This window comes from Oryzias latipes, chromosome 16 (genome assembly GCF_002234675.1).
Source record: "Oryzias latipes chromosome 16, ASM223467v1".
NCBI lineage: Eukaryota > Metazoa > Chordata > Actinopteri > Beloniformes > Adrianichthyidae > Oryzias > Oryzias latipes.
The window spans coordinates 8,858,229-8,877,577 of NC_019874.2; the positions used below are offsets into that span (position 1 = coordinate 8,858,229).

Below are 19,349 nucleotides of genomic sequence, written 5' to 3' on the forward strand. Positions count from 1 at the left end.
CAAAGTGTCATTCTGCATGTAAACAGCACTCAGATCTGCTTCAGAACTTATCGAAAAGTCGAAGATTAAGTTTTCCTCCCACAACAGATCCTCCTCCAGGTCCAGAACTTCTGCAACTCATGGAGGAAATGATGCCCCCCCCCCTTCACAAACCTTTGTGCACCACTTTATGTTGGGCTAAGACAAAGCTGTGGTTGTGGGGAAAAAATATTGACATTTTCCCTGCTTTTTCTGCCGCTGTCAGCATTCCTTTTAGTGAGCTTGTCCTTCATAAAAATGTTAGTTCCCTTCAAATTTCTTCCTTGCTTTCTGTTTCCATTGAACAAACTCTGGTTTGTCGGACTCTATTCTCCTGGAAACAGCAGATCTCAGTCTTGTTAGAACCTCTTTCCCACCTCTTTCGAGCTCCTGCTTGTGGGATTCTTCACCGTTCTTGGCGGTCGCATGAGATTGGTGTTTGATTTTCAATCCGGTGCTAATCACATCGTTAATCCTGGAGTTGTGTTCCTCGTCATCCATTCATTTTTCAGTGATCTCCATCCTGTTGACAGTCTGATCGTTCAGAGCTCATTCACATAGATATTTCTATATGTTTTCCTTCTGTTGTCTGTCTGTGTTCTTATGAACTGTGCTGCTGACCTCTTAGCCACATTCCTTTTGAAAAGGAGACTGATTGTAATGGGTCTTTCTCTGGGTAAACAAAGGGGGAAAAAAAACCGCTGGTTCAAATCCCAGTTGAGTCCTACCCGGGTGGAGTTTGCATTCATCTCAACCGAATTTGAATTGTTGCTCAGGATCCATCATGCTTTCTGTGTTCAGACGCAGCTTCACTTCATGGGAGTTTGTTACAGATTTACATGGAGGGGCTGGATTGTTCAGCAGCAGCTGTTGAAGGTAAATGTTCAGATATAAATGCAGCAAAGCAGGAGAGAAACAGGGTTGTTGTGTTGATGTTTGTGAAGGAGAACAGAGCAGCACGCACGCACACAGCCTTTGAGAAAGGTTTGGGTCGGTTACAGACTGGCAATGGAGGTTAGACTTGGGAGGCCATCCCATAATTGTTTGCACAAACTCAAGGCCAGATGTGGTTTTGTGGTCCAAGTCTGAAACTATTTAACTGCCTTTTCATAATAAAAAATCCTGATAGTAAAAACATCCCAGAGTTGTTACCCTTGTGCTATCCTAGGCACTTTAACGTTGGGAGTTGGGTCATCTAGACCCACTAGACAGTGCTCTGAACCTTTTTTCTTCAATGATTTGTGATCTTCACTGGTGTCCATGGATTACATGAAATCTTTGCACCTTTATCCACCTTTGTCATGGTAGGGAGAACACGTCAATGTAAGGGTGGGGTCATCTAAGATAGCACAAGGGATAAACTAGCACAGGCTTACATAGCAGATATGCATCATAGCCAACATTAACCCCTAAAAACAATGACAGGATTTTAGGAAAATTAGAATCTCAGCAGATGAGGAATTGGATGTTCCTAATCACCTTTTTTTTGCCTGGGGATACCTCCAAAGTTATTTCTGAATCAGTCTCACAGCTCCATGAAGCTTCTTCTGAGGAAACATCATTCTGTAAACATGCTCCTCTGTTGGATTCTTCCTCATCAACGCTCTGAAGCCTCTATGATGACCACTTTCTTTCTACTAGTTATTTAGGGTTCAAAATGAAGCTCTAACTAGATTTTAGCTTCGGAGAGCTTAAAAAACAAAAGACAATGGAGCAAGAGAAAAAGATCAGGACAGTATGACAAATATTGAAGCATGAACTCCATGGAGTCAGTTTACTGCTATGGTCACAGAACTACTCTGGTCTCTTTTGTGTTTTGAAATTTAATGATAAAATAATATCAAAAATAAAAAAAACACATGGCTCAGGTGATTGAACAGGTTATGATGATACAAGGCTCAGTGGTTCAATCCCCGCTCCCACCAGTCAACTGTCGCTGAACCCTTAGACAAGACCTTCCCTGCCTCCAGTGTGTACACCTGTATAGGGGACACAGATGGCCCGGCCCGCACAAAATAGCAAGACTGCAGACGCCCCCTCCCCAGAATCCTGCAGACTGTGCAAAGGGCTTGTAAGTGCTGTTCTCATGATACGTGTGTGGGGATCGTGATCCTTGTGTTCGGCCTGATTATTGGAAACTACACAATCGGAGTGTACCGTAGTTTGTGTGGACGTCCTAAGGGCACTTGTGTATCCTGAGCACACCCCGTGTGCAGCTTTCAGTCATGAAGGAGTAAATACTCACACCTTCCTAATGACTAGTGTGGCGTAAGGACACCATGACATCATCATCCGTACGTCACAAGTGTGTGTAACGTTCATAATCATTACAAATACTTTACATTACATTTACCACATGCACAACAATGGTACATTCCATTTTCAGCAGCTCTCAGGGGAACTGTAAGATACGCCTGCACTCCCAATTGGATGAAGCCACTCCTTTCTATGACCCTCCGCAGAATTGGAAAACCCAAAAACCTGCAGCGCCCACACGGGTCAACACCCTTACCAAGCATGTAACTCAGGCCTTCAGCGTCTGCATGGCTTCTGATGAAAATGTAATTATGGTTGACAAATTCATTAGTACATTCAGCCTTTTTGTGTTCAGTAAAAAAGAAAAAAGAAACAAAAAAAACATTGACATTGAGGTGTTTGTGTGCTTTTTTTAGGCTTTTACAATAAATATAATACAGTTCAGTGAAAACACACAAATGCATGCAACAGTTCGCTGAGGAGAAGCAGCAAAGTTTGCTTCTTCTTTTTCTTTTCCAGCTAATGCTCAGGACTGACACTTGAGCAGAGCGTGTCTGTGGGCGCTGAGCTGCTACAGTCCAACCCCTTCCATGTTGTCACATCACTAACATCAGAAGCAGACCACTTCTGTTTGGGTGAAACCAGAGCTGCAGACGTCCCAGTGCAGTCAGTGAAAACGCAGCCGCCGCTCTAGAAGAAACTCTTTCTCCTCCTCCTTAGAGATCTGGTTTCCCTTTACGCTGTGGGAAAAGATCACACACTGTAAGAGCGTCAACAGAACCAAGGGACCCAAAAGCATGAGGCGATAGCTCTTTATGATGAAAATAAGGGCTAAAATCTCCAAAGCAAATGACTAGAATGGATATTAAGGGTCTAGACATTTTTTGTGAGACACTCCGTCTGCTGTCCTTTATTGTTCCTTATTCTTCTTTGGATTCAAATAACAAAGCTCTCATGCATAAAGTCAGCAAGATGAAGAACTCTCTTTCGAGGCTTGATGGTGAACAAAGCAAACCTTTTATTTCCTTGTTCCTCCTGACCTTGTTCTCCTATGAGTAACTGGACTGGCTGTACGGTGCAGCTTAAAATGCCTTAAAGCTCCTGTTGGTTTAGCCAAAGTTTTCTCTTCAGTCATCTTCCCACGCTGACTAAGCATGAGCGACAAAGCAGAATTTGTCTTGATTCTTTTTTTTTTTCTGCACAGAAAACCTGTAGGTTTGCGTTTGTGTTGATGATTGAAACCTTTGAAACTGTTTCTATCTGTTCCCTGCAGTGACTTCTTTGCTGTAATGTGCCGTGCCATTCATCGGAATTCCTTCCTGTTTTACTGGCAGGTAAAGTGGGAGTGGTGCTCACCAAATCTCCTTAAACTTGGTGTTAACAGCCAGAGCCTCGGCGAGCCGCCGGATCCCCACCACCGTCAGCATGTTGTTGATCAACCTGCAGAGAACTGTCACAGCTGAGTTTCTTTCTAATGGTCCGTACCCGTGAGATTTCTGGATGACTGTGCTCCTCACCAGAGGTGGCTCAGACCCGTGTTTGCTCGAACCAGCTCAGCCAAGGTTGGAGCGGCGTCATCCCCCAGCTTGTTCTCCACCAACCTGCAGCAGGACAGATGGTGAAGGGGAAACCCGGTGCTGGTCCTCATGGGGTATTAACCCCTGCTGTTTCATGCACAGAAAGAGTTACATTACGTTCTCATTGCATTAAGCGATTACCAGAATATTCTGAGGACGCTGTTCTCCCTCAGCCCCTCAGCCAGGATCCTCCCTCCTCTGGATGTGATGCCATTGGCTGCCAGACTGAGGTTGGTGAGTGTCGGGTGGTTCCTTAAGGCTTTAGCGAAAGCCTCTGCGCCCTCATCCCCGATGCTGTTCCCCCACATCCTAAAACAGGAAAAGCAATGTTGTTGCATGTTGAAAAGTGGACCAAGATCCCGGAGAGGTCATGCCACCCAGGTCCACCTACCCCACATCAAATATGGAGGTGCTCTTCTGAATTGCAAGGGCCAGATATCTTCCACCTACGCCTGTGATCTTGTTTTTACCAAGCCTGAGGAACAGTGACAGTCTTCAACATGAACTCCAAATAAAACATTTATATGATTCTCTCTGTTTTACCGAGGAAACCATCAATCTGGAGAATATTTACAACTTTTCTAATCAAAATAATTTTAAACACTTGATAAAAAATGCAACACTTCACTAACCATTTAGGGAAAATAGATGTTTACGCAACTTGTGCTGCTGTCAAAGGATTCAGATTGTTTTTTTTAAGTAACCAGTCAATGTGCCTTATATCAGGTGTAAAAAGTTATTCAAGCAGCTTTCAGGACAAAAACATTTGGTAACATTTGGTTTGTGAAGTGTTCTTCATTTCCAGGACTGGAACTTACTTGAGCACCGCCAGCTTGGGGCATTCCTCGATTATGTGGGCGACCAGCTTGGCTCCCACATCTGTGATGTTATTGTTGTAAAGCCTGAACACAGAAACACAGTCACTTCCTGTCCAGCAGGCAGGCAGGACGCCAAAATGAGCCAAAAGCTCGCATTCGTGCATCAACCGAGGGGTGGCGGTGGTGGCAGGTTACGCTCCCCCACAGACACACAGATCAGGTAAAGTCCCACTAGTTTTCACACAGCAGAGTCGGAAACTTTTTCTGTGTGTTTAACCCCTCCCTTTGGGGGATCAGTGAGATGCAGTCACAGCCGTTCCAGGGTTTTACCCCCCCCCCCCCCCCCCACTCCAACCCGGGTTGTTAAAACAGGGAGGCACTTGCCTAAACAGGGGGTCCATGCAAACATCACCCACTGCATTTTAAATACACATTTTGTTACATTCAAACACTTTTCCCTCACACAATACACACAATAAGAAAGGGGTCAACAGTGGCCCTCTGTCAGATGGTGCAGACTAGTGGTTTTGCCCCAGGGGTGTTGGCTCCAGGGGTCCAGTGTCCCCAGTCCATGCAGTGAGGGGGACTCAGGATTTACAAAACTGGAATTAAATCAATCTGAGTTTTTTGCTCCCCAGGATCCGGTTTAAGGTTCCCAGTGTCCTGCGACAGATTTCTCTGAATGTTTACTGTCGCCTCTGTGGGGACAGTGGCCTGGCCAGTTTTAGTTTGCCACTCTTTCTGCCTGTCAAGGGCCTCCTGCCGGCACTTTCATCTTTGGGGTGAGGATGGCTTTGGGTAGGGGGGCCTGGCTTAGGCCCCCCCATGTGGTTTTGGGAGTTTTGCTTAAAGTTGCTGTGATCATTTTGTGATCATACGTTGAGCCCCACATGGAGGGAAATCATCAGTGGCTTTTGTCATAATTGCCCCAACAATTGATTTCTTATCTATTGCAGATTGAGTTTTTCAGTCTGGTGCAGGTCAAAAATCTTGGTTTTGGGGTACTTTGACAGCTCTTTGGTCAAGAATGTGAACACGTGTCTTTTATACACATTACAGTTCAAAAAGCTGTCATCAATACAGGTAATGAGTGCAGGACAGAGAAGCATGTTAAAAAAGCTAAAAGGAATGGAAATCTTGCTTGTTTGTTGATGACCAAATACTAAATTTGACCCATTATTTAATAAATAAAAAAATCCAACAATGTGATTTCCTGGATTCATAGGACAGGCCTTTCTCATCTTTTTAAACGACTTCTTCAGTCGTCATGTCAGGCTGATGTTGTAGTGTTGACATGGCTGACAGCAGCTCACTGATGTCCCCGCCCCATCGTGCTTACATCACCATGGTTCGATCAAACGGTTATACTACAAGTGGGACCAAGTCATTGTTTTGCACGTCCCAAGTAAGTCTCAAATCTTTGTCCTCAAGTCTGAGTCAAGTCCCGAGTCAAGACCAACAAGTCTCAAGTCGAGTCCAAGTCCTGCTGTTGAATGTTTCAAGCCCTTTCAACAAAAGAGTAATATTATTTACACAGATTATGGATGCTTCTAATAAGTGTATTTATTTATCACAATATTACAAGCATTTTAGGTCAATGACCTCTGAGCTCAGGCAACCCTGTCAAAAATACATCACTGGAAGATTTTTATTTTTGACAATAACAGAGAAGATTTCAGTGGGATTTAAAACAGAAATGTTAAACGTTAAACTAAATGTTGCATCAAAAAAGATACATTTTTTACTTTGAACAGGCGATACAGAAATTTTGAGCATATGATTAAATTGATTAGATTCATAAATTGCATTTATAGTGGACAGATATTTTTGTATCAAGTATACGTCTCATGACGGCAGGTGAGAATGATAATAAGTGAAACACTAAAATACAGACACCCACACATGCATTCGGAAAAAAAAATGTAAATGTAAAAAAAAAAGGAAGGACAGCAGCAAAAATCAAAGAAGGACTGAGACCCCCAAAGAGAGAAAGGAAGCTTTTGACAAAAACACAACACCACAGAGCACAAAGCTAAGCAAAAAACCCCAAAAAGCTCATATAGCAGCTCTGTGAATTCTGCATAACGTTTGCTGGATTTTTATCAGGGAAACAACCGAGAACACCCTAGCCCGAGGCACCAGCCGCCCCTCTGCGCCCACTCAGATCGCTCGCATCCCGCTGCAGGTAAAGATCTGAGCAGTAGAAATACTGTCTCCTTCATTTAACTGCTGTTAGCTGTGCTTTCATTCAGAACCCACCGAGCTATGAAGTTAGTCGTTGTTGACATTTATGCCATGACATAATGACACTGGCAAACAGAAACTCGTGCTGCAATTGACAGAGCAATGTTTTCCTGCAATTTGATTGGATGGCTTGTCGGATCAAACCGCTGTGGTCCTAATTTGATTGGCTGTCATGCCGACATCAAACAAAAATGTGAACAAACATAGAGACAGAGTGACCGCGGTGTGGGCTTTGTCAAAATGTTTCTAATCTTTGGATTTGGGGCAAATAGCAAGTCTTTCCGAGTCAAGTCACAAGTTACTGATGTGAAAGTTCAAGTCGGGTCTAAAGTCATCAAATTCATGACTTGAGTCTGACTCGAGTCCACACCTCAGGGTGATACTGACATTAGGAGCAAAGGAACAGCTCCAGAGGAACAATGTCTACTCACCCCAAAATCTGCACAATTTTGTGCTTGCACAGTTCTTCAGCCAAAATCTCTATGCTGCTGTCTGACAGGCTGTTAACAGACAACCTAAAGAGAAACCAACAGGTGAGCAAAGAAGCAGCTCTGCAGAAAAGAACATCCACCATTGCAGATCAGGTTGTGCAGCTTTCAAATGGGTTTCGTTTTTTTTTTTAATGTGACAGAGCCCCCACCCATTTCTGACCATCTGTGAATCTGGTTTGGTTTGTTACAAAGACTTTTGGGAAGAACAGAATTTCAAACTTTAATTCTAACCATATATGTCTATGAAGTCAAACTGGTTTGTTATACTTGACAATGATTTGCCAACATTAGTGAGAAAGAACGGCATTATACAGTACAGACCAAAAGTATGGACACACTTTTTCATTCAAATGAATGGGAAGGTGTGTCCAAACTTTTGGTCTGTACTGTATTTTAAAACAATTTATTTACTGGTAAAAATCCCTTTGATTTGCTAAAAGAACTGATAAAAATGGATCTATTTTCAAAATGCATTTACTTCATTCATCTCATCTCAATGAGGTGGAACCTGAGATGAGTGTAAAGAGTTTTACATTGGACTGAATATTTGCTAAGGTTTAGGGTTTAGCTGCAGCCTTTCCTTACCTCACCACAGTCATCCTGCTGAAGGACGGCCTGAGCTGCTTCACTCCATAGTCACTGATGTTGTTGTTGTCCATGTCAAGCCGCAGGAGCGTCCGATGGTGCTGCAGGACAAAGTTTAGGGCGGTGCAGTCGCCAGAGTACACGTTACAGTAGCCCAGCTTGATGAAGTACGGCGTGATGCCCTTGGCTGTCATCTGAGCAATCTGTTTGCTCCCCGTCTCAAAGATGCACCGCACCATCCAGAGGAAGTTGGGCAGAACGTGAACCTTAGTGCCGTCATCCCCTTTGTAAGTGGGTAAGCCCTTCATGTGGCTCCGGACCACTGTGGACAGGTAAGACTTCAGCGTAGCCCGTTTTTTCCTCAGTAAATTCGAGCATACCAGATGTCCCATCAAGCCGAGTTGAGACTTTGCCAGGAGCCCGCACAGGAACAGGTTGGTGAACAGAAAGTGCTCATTGGTGGAAAATGGTTTGCTGAGGCTCAAATTCACAGGGCGGCCGATGCAGAAGGTGAAGGGCAGACAAGATGGCTCCTGTCTCCAGCTGCACTCGCTGAAGAACTTGAGGATGGTGCCTGTAGGAGCCTGTTCCTCCAGCACTAGAGCAAACGCAGCCAGAAACGACTGCAGGGTGGTGTGAATGAATTCAAAGCTCCCAGGGCCTCTGCCGGGGTCGTAGTCACTGACCGGTTTCAGGAACCCCAAAGCCAAGTCCTCCTCTGTCAGACCACACTCACTGATCTCCTCCTGACTGCAGATTAAACTTCTGCGCTCCAAGCCCTGAAGAGCCAGCCTGGAAAACGCCGTGAGGGGCCTGAGTCCGGCCCTGAAGGTTTCTGAGGTGCAGCGAGTGCCTTTTCTCAGGGAGGAGGCCGCCGGTGAGGCCAAGCGGCTAAGGAAGACCTCACACAGCAGCAGGAAGATGTTTGTCAGGGTGATGCAGGTGTCAGGCAGGTGAAAGTCGTCATGCATGGTCTGCAGGTGCCTGAAGCTCTTGAAGACGATCCAGCAGAAGAGGGGGGTGGAGCACAGGCCGCAGAGGTGGGGGCTGGCATCCAGCTGAACTGACACAAGTTCCCGATGCTCCTGCTCCTTAAAGTGAAGATCGATGTAAGCCTTCAGGTGGTCTGGAGAGAATCCTCGGAGAGCTACCTTCTTCCGCAACACCCGACTTTGGATCTCGATCCCTGTTCGTGCTGTCATCACCTTTTTGGAGCCTTTCAGCAGCTTCCCACTTAGGAGGCTCATGAGCAGCTGGAGGGCATTGGCCTTGTCTTCTGGAGACACCACTTCAGGAAATTTCACAATGTCCACATCCTCCTGAATTTCATCATAGCCATCAAAGGTGAAAACAACCTTCTCAGGAAAGCGCAGGATGTAATCGAAGACTTCATTGTCCGGGTCATGGTCCGGGTAACAGTTATATTTGAACAACAGGTTCCTGAGGGAAATCTGCTCTGCATCCTTGAAGATGTTGAACATCCTGCAGCGAAACTTGAAGAAGAAGAGGGCATCCGTCTTCAGCTCCTTCTTGGACCAGAGGTTTGCCAGCTTTTGCAGGAGGATGGACTTTCCCACTCCAGCATCTCCCATCACATAAATGACTTCACCCTGGGGATTGAAGACTGCATCATCTCCGAGGAGCTGGTCCAAATTGTCCAAGAAGCCCAGGTTCTCATTGGTGTCGTTTAGTAACTCCATCACAGTGTCGGTGTAGAGGTCTTCCAGCTGGGTCTCCTCCTGCTGCCCGTACGACATGATGAAGCTGGTGTCCCGGCTGATCTCGTACCGCAGCTTCTGGCTGTACCTGCTGACTGAAGGTTTGAACAAACAGTCAGTCAGCATTCTCTGTCGGATTTGCTGACAGTCTACAAATGAAAGCTTTTCTCACATTTATCTGCTGACATCAGGCTAAAATTATTCAAAATAAATATGAATAAGTGATGGTAAAAATATTTGACTTCAAGTCTCTGCGCATTTATTAATTAGAGATTGGCTGCCTTCATGTCATGTGTAAACTTGTTCACACTGAAGGTGATTCACGCATCAGGGGTCTTCACTTTTAATGTTAAGTCAATGTTAAGGCACAGTCAGAGGTTCTGTTCAGCGTCGCAGCCTATTTTAGGAGTCACAGCGTGTCCAGAGTTCAAATATCCTTAACTTTGGTGAAGAACACACATAGCATTAACCTATCAGGTACTCAGCTTTGGCTTGTGATGTGTTAATTATGTGATGAGTGGGTTGAGTCTAAACAAACATGGAGAAGAATCGGATTATTCTCCTCTAGAACATTCCATCCATCCATCCATCCATCCATCCATCCATCTTCTTCTGCTCATCCGGGACCGGGTCTCGGGGGCAGACTTCCTTCTCCCCTGCCGCTTCCTCCAGCTCCTCTGGGGGGAAGCCGAAGGGTTCCCAGACCAGCCAGGAGACATAGTCTCTCCATAGTCTCTCCATCCGCCCAGTGGGACATGCCCAAAACACCTCCCCAAGGAGGCGTCCTGGAGGCATACGGACTAGATGCCAAGCCACTTCAACTGGCTCCTCTAAATGTGGAGGAGAAGCAGTTCAACCCCAAGCTCCCAACGGGTGACTGAGCTTCTCACCCTTTCTCTAAGGGAGTACCAAGACACCCTACGGACGAAGCCCATTTCAGCCGCTTGCATCTGGGACCTGGTTCTTTCGGTCATGACCCAGAACTCATGGCCATAGGTTAGTATTGGAACGAAGATCGACCAGTAAATTGAGAGCTTTGCTTTCTGGCTCAGCTCTCTCTTCAGAATCAGAATCAGAATCCGGCTTATTGTCAAGCTTACACTGACATACGAAATGTCATTCCAGTACAACCCAAACAAGATTAAACATACAACAGAAATACACAGATACAGGTCAAAGTTAATTTAGGCGCAGCCAACGTCCTCATCACAACAGACTAGTACAGCGACCGCATACCGGCGGATGCCGCACCAATCTGCCTGTCGATATCACGCTCTGATCTTCCCTCACTCATGAACAAGACCCTAAGATATTTAAACTCTTCCACCTGGAGCAGGGACACTTCACCCAACAAGAGAGGACAAACTACCATTCTCTGGTCATGAACAATGACCTCTGAACTTTATGATTTTGAATTAATTAAAATAATAATAAAAAATAATACAAAGATTCTCTAATTTTATTCTTATTTTTCATCCTCAGACTTGGGGGACAGTCAGTCAACAAACTGGGTCACAGAGAGACGGAAGCACTGCTGAAAACGTCTATCATTCAGACGCAGCTTCTGCAGTAGATGGTCAACCTCACCGTCCTGGGAGAGTCTCTGAATGATGTCATGAACCCACACATGGAGACACAGATGATTCTATAGAGCTCTTCAGAATTTAATAAACCTGATCTCTCAACATCATCCGTGTCTTCATGCATCGTATGTGAGATATAGTCAATGCTTCCATGTCAAAACTTTTAATGGTAGCTCCTCCCACATGCGTCCAGAATGTCAAGTTTATGACCACATTTTTGGACAGGTGTTGAGTAAATTTGACGCTTGTCCAAACAGAGGTGAATTTGATGCGTGAATTGTATTCTGTGTGAATGCAGCATTACAACTTCTGGTAAAACTTGTTTTTAAATATGTAGATATAACGGTCATTTTTTAACTGAAACTCCCATCAAAACAAAAGACAGAGCTAACTTCATCCTTTCATCTTCATGGAGTATTTTTGTAGACATGGCAGAGGCTGAATGAGGCTCTGCTGCCAGAAGAACACTCACTGGGGTCGCTGTTGACCACTTCCATCCCAATGACACTGCCTCTCGGGTGGAAGTTGATTTCCTCCAGCCATGGCTGCAGGTCTCTGTACGCATCACACACTTTGGAAATGATGTAGATGAAAAACTCGCAGGCCTCTTCCCCCTTACACTGCACCAGCTCCAAGACTTTACGCACCTGGAGGAGACTGAGAAGGTCTTTATCTGGGCAGACAAGTCACTTCCGCGACATTGACGGAGGTTGCAGGCTCCTACCTTATCTGGTTTGGTGGGGATTCGCTGAACAATCTCCACATCCTCCTGGCAGAAAAAGCCATTCAGCAGCAGGTTGTCCAGTAGGCACTGGATGCTGGTGAGCGTGGACACCAGCAGCTCTCTGTGGTAGGTCAGCAGGGGTAGGCACGGCCCGCTGGCTTCTTCCATCTGAGCCCCAGTCGCAGTGCAGCAATCACCTTAGCACAACCAAAAAACTATGACAATGTGAAATTATTTTACAAACTCTCCATGCCATTTTACGTGACACAAAAGAGTGTGTGCTGGAGAGTAGATTTTCAGGAAATCAGTGACAGAAGGTGAAACTCTGAATATTAAGTTTAGGACATCAAAGTTTCAATGAGAAGAGTTGGGAGAACATCGCAGGACTGCAAAGGATAAAGGGATGGACGGAGGACCTACATGGAGGCCCAGAGCAGAGCTATGGTTGAGATGGAAACAGAAGAAAGAGTGCTATCCCTGCTCTAGACCCACCTTCTCCTCAAAGCAGCGGAAGAGTAGCAGCCTCTTGACGGTAAAAATCCTGTGGTTTTCAAGGAAAACATGAACATACAAAACGTTTTGTTCACGAAGATGTTTTCTTTTAGATGCACTTTAAGTTCATGTATTTTATCCCTGGTCATTTATATTGAAAGCAGTTTATGTCTTAAATAACTTAAAGCAAAGTTCCTAGCTACTTGATTTTTTTTTTCTGGGAGAATTTTATTTACGTTTACAACACATTTGCACTAAATGGTGTAATTTCTGTTTAACAAAGATCCTATAATTTGTTCACAGAATTAATGTCTGATTTACAGCTATTTTTTTAAATAATGCGATGGCTATAGCTTTGTTTTTTAAATGTTAATACCAATAAGCCTGGCAGCTACTTGACTTATTCATTTTTATCCTGTTTACAGCCATTTTGTACTAAATAATGGCTGCTGTTCATGTTCACTATTGTTTAAACTGAATTTTACAGATATTTCCAAACGAAAATTGTCATTGTTTGTCAAAAACACAGTATTACAGATTTCAGCAATGATACACAAAAGTCTGTTATTCATTACACCAAATAAAACACAAGTTGCTCATTATCATTGTGTTTCTTCTTTCACTTTTGGCTTCTCCCATCAGGGGTCGCTACAGTGAGACAACCCTCCCTCGAGGATGAGTTGCATGGTTAACGTGGCAATGTTTTACCCTTCCTGATGCAACCCTCTCAATCCAACCGGGCTTGGGACTGGCACAGCAGCAGAGAAAGGAATAGGGAGCAGCCCGGAATTGAACCCTGGTTTCATGGACAGAAGGCGCTGCAAACCAACACAAGCTAAACCGGACCCGTTCATTATCATTGTGTTTAAAAACTAAAAAATAAATAAATGGGGAAATATTTTCCAAAAAACAGTTTCTCAAGTTCTTTGATATATTGTGAGTTGTTAGAGACGATATATATTGATTATCGCATTATCGACATCTCGTGATAGTATCGTTATCGTGAGCGATGTATTGCAAATCAAATCGTATCGTAAGGTACCCAGTGATTCCCAGCCCTACTATGTAGTGCCGTGAATTCTAAAAGAATTCAGACACCATGCTCATTACTTTTTTTATTTTTTTTAACGGCGGATATGATGTCATCGTTTTCACGAAGTTAAAATATAATTAAAATGAGCATTTTGCGACGATTATTTATGAGTCCACTGTCTTCTTCTTTTTTTTTTTTAACTTGTCCTGTCCAACAGCTGGGCAGGCAGATGAGAACTGAAGGCCTCTTGTGTTGGACATATTTTACTTTAACAACAGACAAACCAAAGGTATGTCTGAATAAACCCCTTTTGTAATTGAGGCCAAACTTTATTAATTTCAACCATGTTTGAAAATCTTTGGTGTTGGACCAGACGGAAAAGGAAAGGAGGGAAGAAGAGAGAGGGATGTTAGAGAAAGGGGGGGGGGGGGTAGGAGGGGGATAATGGGGGGGGGGGGTAAGACCATGAAGTAGCATAAAGCAACAAGTTTAATGGTTGTTTATCATTACGGTAAGGTTCAAATGTAGTACAAATCTCAAAGGGCGGGGCCTGTCCACACACACACTCAAATGTTATAAACACACCTGCTAGCTGCAAAAATGTCCACGTCAACATGTACACAAAACAGATAGTGTTCACACACGCATACTTATGCCTTCAAACCAACTAGTGAAATATTTCATTCATCCAATCATGCAAACTATTAGTGCAAAGGTGAGCTAACACCTGTGCTCAGGTGAGTGTTTATGTTCTTCTAAAATGGATGGTGGAATGTAAAAAGAAGGAGGGAGAGTGCCCAGCCATCCCCACACCAAGACCCCCGCCGAAGCAGCAGCGGCAGCAAGAACCCCCAAGCGCCACACAGCAGCAGGCAGGGAACAACCGCCCCCCGGGCGACAACATCTTCCACCCATGCCAGGGCCAGCAGGACCGCCGGGAGGCCCCCAGAGCCAGAGAGCAGGGAGGCAGCCCCCCCGCCGCGCCGGGAGAGCCCAACGCAGGGCGCCACCCGAGAAGGGTGCCCACAGCCCCACACGAGCACCCTATCATCACCCAGGAGTTCCGGGTATCCTCAAGCCCCAACCCCAGGTACGAGTCAGGACCCCCCAAGGGAGACCGCTCCGCACTCCAGGCAGCCACCCACCCGGCCCACGGTTGGTCCAGGGAGGAGCAAGGCAGGGGCCAGCCGCCCCCGCCCAGGAGGGGAGAATCCCAGGGAAAAGGGGGGCCCACGAGGGGTGTCGTAAACATGGCCCGACCAGGCTCAGCCACAGTTGGAAATTTGCTCAGGGGCAAGGACCAGAACCCACCCCACAGGGACACGGACACCCCGGCTCAGGTGTAATTTGATTTGTTGGCAGCGTGTCTTAAGAGTTCCTTAAGAAGTCTCCAGCTTGTTCAGAATGCAGCAGCTAGATTGTTAGCAGGAACTAGCAGAAGAGATCACATCACCCCTGTGTTAGTTTCGCTCCATTGGATCCCATTTGATTCTAGAATCAAGTTCAAGATCCTCCTGTTAACCTATAAGGCCTTACATGGAATGGCCCCGTCCTATATCAAAGACCTCATAGTCCCTTACCATCCAATAAGAACACTTCGCTCACAAAATGCAGGACTGCTTGTGGTTTCTAGAATTAGTAAAAGTACAGTTGGAGGTAGAGCGTTTAGCCACCAAGCCCCTGTCTTATGGAATAAGCTCCCAGCTCATGTAAGAGAGGCCGACTCAGTTTCTACATTCAAAGTTAGACTGAAAACATTCCTCTTTGGACAGGCTTATTGTCAGACTAGTTAGTATTTAGAGATTATTTAACTTAATGTTAATTTGTTTAAATTAAAATTAATAACAATAACAATTTGTTTTTAGTAGGCTGCTAGAAGTTGAAGCTGGGGTAGCTATGGAGCACTGGGGTTCTGTCCTCTTTTCTTTTCTACTTCTACCCTTCCTCTCTTCTCTATTCTTGATCATTATTCATCATTTAGTTCTCCATGCCTCTGTTTGGTGCAGTGCCATTCATGTACTGTCCCTCTTTCCCACCCCTCCTGGGGAGTGGTTGTGCTTCCAGATTCCAGTTGACTCATCTGTGCTCCTGTTCCTGACCGTGTACCTCGTCGTTGCTCCCGCTCCTACACCTGGCTGTGGATCCTGCCTCTGGCTCGTCTCTGCTCTGAACCTGGCCGTGTACTTTGTCTCTGCTCCTGCTTCTACACCTGGCTGTGGATCCTGTCTCCAGCTCGACTCACGTCCCGACTGTCCCCCCAACTCCGGCTGGATGAAGCTCGTCTGCTGGACTTTGTATATGTAGTTGTAGGGTTAGATAAGTTAATTCTTAATGAATTGAATTGAAGTGCAAAGAGGTCGCTGACTTACTGAACAGTGAATTGCTACAGACCTCTAAACGTCATGTGACCGTCAGATTAGCCTAAGTAATGGGTTTCATGGCCGAGCAGCAGCAGCCAAGCCACACATCACCAAGTGCAATGCAACGCATCGTGGACAGCCTTCCCAGAAGAGCTGAAGCAGTTATAGCTGCAAAAGGTTGACGGACATCATATTGAACTTTACGGGTTAATAATGGAGTGGTACTTTAGTTCATATGTCAGTCAAGCCAGGTGAGCCAATACTTAGGGTAATATAGTATACTAAAGCTGTAAATTTGAACCCAGACACTTCTGATGAAGAAATTTTACCAGTACTGTCAAAACTTGCCACGGGAGCCTTAAGGATACAAGAAGTGTTAACTAGTTAAGAAACACAACCACACTCAGTGTAGCAGATTTGTACATCCATGAATTCTTACACAATTTTTACGTAGGACCTAAGTGTTTCTGTTGTAACAACATGCTGGTTTGGTAATTTGATGAATACAAAAATAGATTTTTTGTATTGTCAGCAACAAAGAAAGCTTGCTTTGATATTTTAATAGTTTATCAAAAAACACATATTTGTAATAAACAAAAGAAGAAGAAGGGGGTCTAATGGTCACTTTAGTTTAGTCTTTTTAGTTTTGTTTAGCAATCAGCTATAGTATTTTATAACTGATTTTATGTTTGTAACAATTAGTGAAGTCCACTGAGACAACTGTGTTGTAATGTTGAGCTATTTAAATAAAACTCAATTGAATTGAAGACACAAAGAAACATTAACTCCTTGTATTCTAAAGGCTCCCATTAAAGAATTCTGTCAATGAGCGCAGTGAGGAGCGCCCATAGCCTCAGGTCTTTAGTACAAAATAATGAACCGCACTAAGTACGAATAAAGCCTGTATTTACAATAATTAATTCAATAACATTTAACTGCAGAAGCACCTGGATAATGTTCATCTAGATCTAGAAGACACACATCTCTAGATATTTGTCTGTGATTATAGGTTCTATTGTGCTTTTTTGTGTTCATAAGCTCCATCATTTGAAGTCACCAAATGTTGTCTGGCCCTAAGAAAAGTTTTGATCCTTGGATTGATTACTTTGGTTGATTGATTGATGTCTCTCACATCTCATTGGTACACAGAACGGAGCTGAAGACTTGATGGCTGCAGTTCAAAGCAGCCTCATGTAGTAATTCTGTAGTATTAGTCACGTTTACGATGATCGCCGCTCTTCCAGCTGACAGCGACGTCTCTCAGAACTCACAGCACCCCTTCTCACCTTCTTCCGGTCTTCACGGCTGCCCTCCTCGTCTCCCGATTCCGCGCCGCGACATCTCCGCGGCTGCTGTTCTTCTTCCAGGGCAAACACGCAGCTGGACGGAACAAACACCTGAAGTGAAAGCACCGCCCCGTCCACCTGCATTCACGTTCCCACCACCCAGCAGCCGCGCCAAGGAAAGCGAAAGTCAACCCACGGAGAGTCACGAGAAAAGTCCCGGGACCACACCGTCTATGCCCAGGACGGAGAGCAGGAGAGGAAGTGAAAGTTTACGTCAACCTCCTGCGAACGCCCCGCGGTGCGTTCAAGACATGCTCGTTCATGAATCAAATGATTCATTTGGAGACAAAAAAACAACTGTTAAGACTTGAGAGAAACTGAAAGTAGAGTTCCAAAAAATAAAATAAAAACTAGGAGCAGCGGAACTTGGCAAATGAAGGACTCATGACCCAAAAAGGTAGAAACCCAGAAGAACTGAAAGGACGCAGCCAAAACCTGGAGCAGCTGAAGAGAAGTGGTGTGGTTTGAAGACAAAGGGCCCAAAATGGACTCAGTAGTGAAGAAAAACAAAGACGGAACAGAACTAAAGGCTGTTCCAAGGACAAATCTGCACAATTACCTACAGAGATGATCATGTTTGCTGTATTTCCTCAGAGGATTGTCATTTTCTAAATGTCTGTAACCTCATGGTGGGCAGGTGTGTGAACCCCATACAGGTGAAGCCCCACCAAACACAGAGGCTTTCCTAACAATTCAAAAGATTCTTCAATGATGGTGAGGTCTGGTGGGCGTCTGAACCACAGCATCCTCTACAGAGCACTAGCACCGTCACAATCCCATGACTGCAATGAAAGTCCAGAAAAGTCTTTATCAGTGATGTGCGGTGTGGATGTGAACACAAAAGAGCTGCTGACTGTGTTTCTGATGACTTATGGTATCTTTTTAATAAAAACTAAATGCAGACAATCTCTAACGCATGAGGTAATAAACCATATATGAAACTGTTGAAGGAAAATATGCGGAAACGTTAGGTTTTATAAATTAAACTTCTAATGTATTTTTTTGCTTGTTTTATCCTAACTTCACTTGTTTTTATTCCCCCATCACATCCAAAATCTGGCTGGTTGGGGGGGGGTTACACCACACATTTACTGTTTGACATAAGGACCCTCCATCCTGTAAAACTTAGGTTTGAGATTTTTTCCTTATAAAATGAAAAAAATAACCATGTCATACGAATTAAGCGTTTATTTAAAACTTTCAACTTGATTTAAAACTGTTCTAAAAGTCCCTAACATGATTAGAGATCCTTCCTACTTTGTAAATGATTGTGGTGTTTGAATGAAGAAACATTGCTTTTTGTTTTTTTAAAGAAACCTCTTAAAGGTAATGATTTGTGATTTGGAGAATTGTATGTCTGACTTGATTATTCAGAAAAGCTAAAAAGTGATGATTTTGTTCTGAAAACATGCACACAAGCAGATCCAAAAGGGTTTGAGTGGCAGCTAAAGGTAACCATCCTTACCAGTGACTCATTTGTCTGTAATCAATGTGTGTGGACAAAAGGTCTTGAAGTTTCTGGACTCCCAACAGATTTTATCCTTTATCCTTTATCCAGTGCTGCACTGACATTTCTGGATCCTGAGTCATCGGAAAAGCCAAATAGCTGTCAAAAGATCTACAGGAAAAGGTAACTGAGCTGTACAACACAGGAAAGGGATAGAAGAAGATATCCAAGGAACCGAGAATGGCAGTCAGCAGCGTTCAGACTTTGATCAAAAAGTGGAAAGTGGTGCGTTCTATTAAAACCAAACCACGGTCACAAACATTTCTGCCACAACTGCCAGAAAATTGTTAGTGATGCAAAGAAAAACCAACAAATAACTTCAGCTGTGATCCAGGACTCTGAGAAGCTGAGGTGTGGGTGTTTCCAGATGAACAATAAGGAGGCACCTGAAGAAAAATGGGCCGCATGGTTGAGTGTCCAGGAGAAAACCTTTTTTTGGCAAATGCCGCAAAATAGCTCACTTTAAAACATGGCAAACAGAACAGAGACACACCTCCAAATATCTGGACAAAAATCATTAAGAGTGATGAGGCCAAGATTTAAAAACATGGGTGGAACAGGGAACCACCCTGGATCAATGTGCCCATCTGCAAGGTC

General features: G+C 44.4%; 1 protein-coding gene across 3 annotated transcripts; it reads right to left on the reverse strand.

Annotated features, from left to right (window-relative positions):
* Positions 1–1,823: 1,823 nt before the first annotated feature.
* Positions 1,824–17,822, reverse strand: nod1 (nucleotide binding oligomerization domain containing 1). Of its 3 annotated transcripts, XM_020709972.2 has the most exons (12): positions 17,186–17,822; positions 12,507–12,555; positions 12,015–12,211; positions 11,763–11,937; positions 7,990–9,802; positions 7,345–7,428; positions 4,670–4,753; positions 4,243–4,326; positions 3,993–4,160; positions 3,792–3,875; positions 3,631–3,714; positions 1,824–3,014 (listed from the first exon to the last, which is right to left on the reverse strand). In XM_020709972.2, exons 3-12 carry the CDS (start codon positions 12,180–12,182, stop codon positions 2,942–2,944), a joined length of 2,817 nt encoding a protein of 938 aa, XP_020565631.1. In that variant the 5' UTR covers positions 12,183–12,211; positions 12,507–12,555; positions 17,186–17,822; the 3' UTR covers positions 1,824–2,941. The 3 variants fall into 3 exon arrangements, with proteins under 3 accessions (XP_020565631.1, XP_020565632.1, XP_011483244.1); XM_020709973.2 differs by lacking the exon at positions 12,507–12,555 and having other exon boundaries at positions 12,015–12,229; XM_011484942.3 differs by lacking the exon at positions 12,507–12,555 and having other exon boundaries at positions 17,186–17,820.
* Between the last annotated feature and the right edge of the window lie 1,527 nt (positions 17,823–19,349).

Bases quoted from the DNA above. Each gene is read 5' to 3' on its own strand.
- nod1 (XM_020709973.2), bottom strand. From the start codon at position 12,182: ATGGAAGAAGCCAGCGGGCCGTGCCTACCCCTGCTGACCTACCACAGA. The intron at 4,327-4,669 runs GTAAGTTCCAGT...ACTGTTCCTCAG, and splicing joins CCCAAGCTGGCGGTGCTCAA to GCTTGGTAAAAACAAGATCA. The intron at 3,015-3,630 runs GTGAGCACCACT...CTTTTCCCACAG, and splicing joins ACCAAGTTTAAGGAGATTTG to CGTAAAGGGAAACCAGATCT.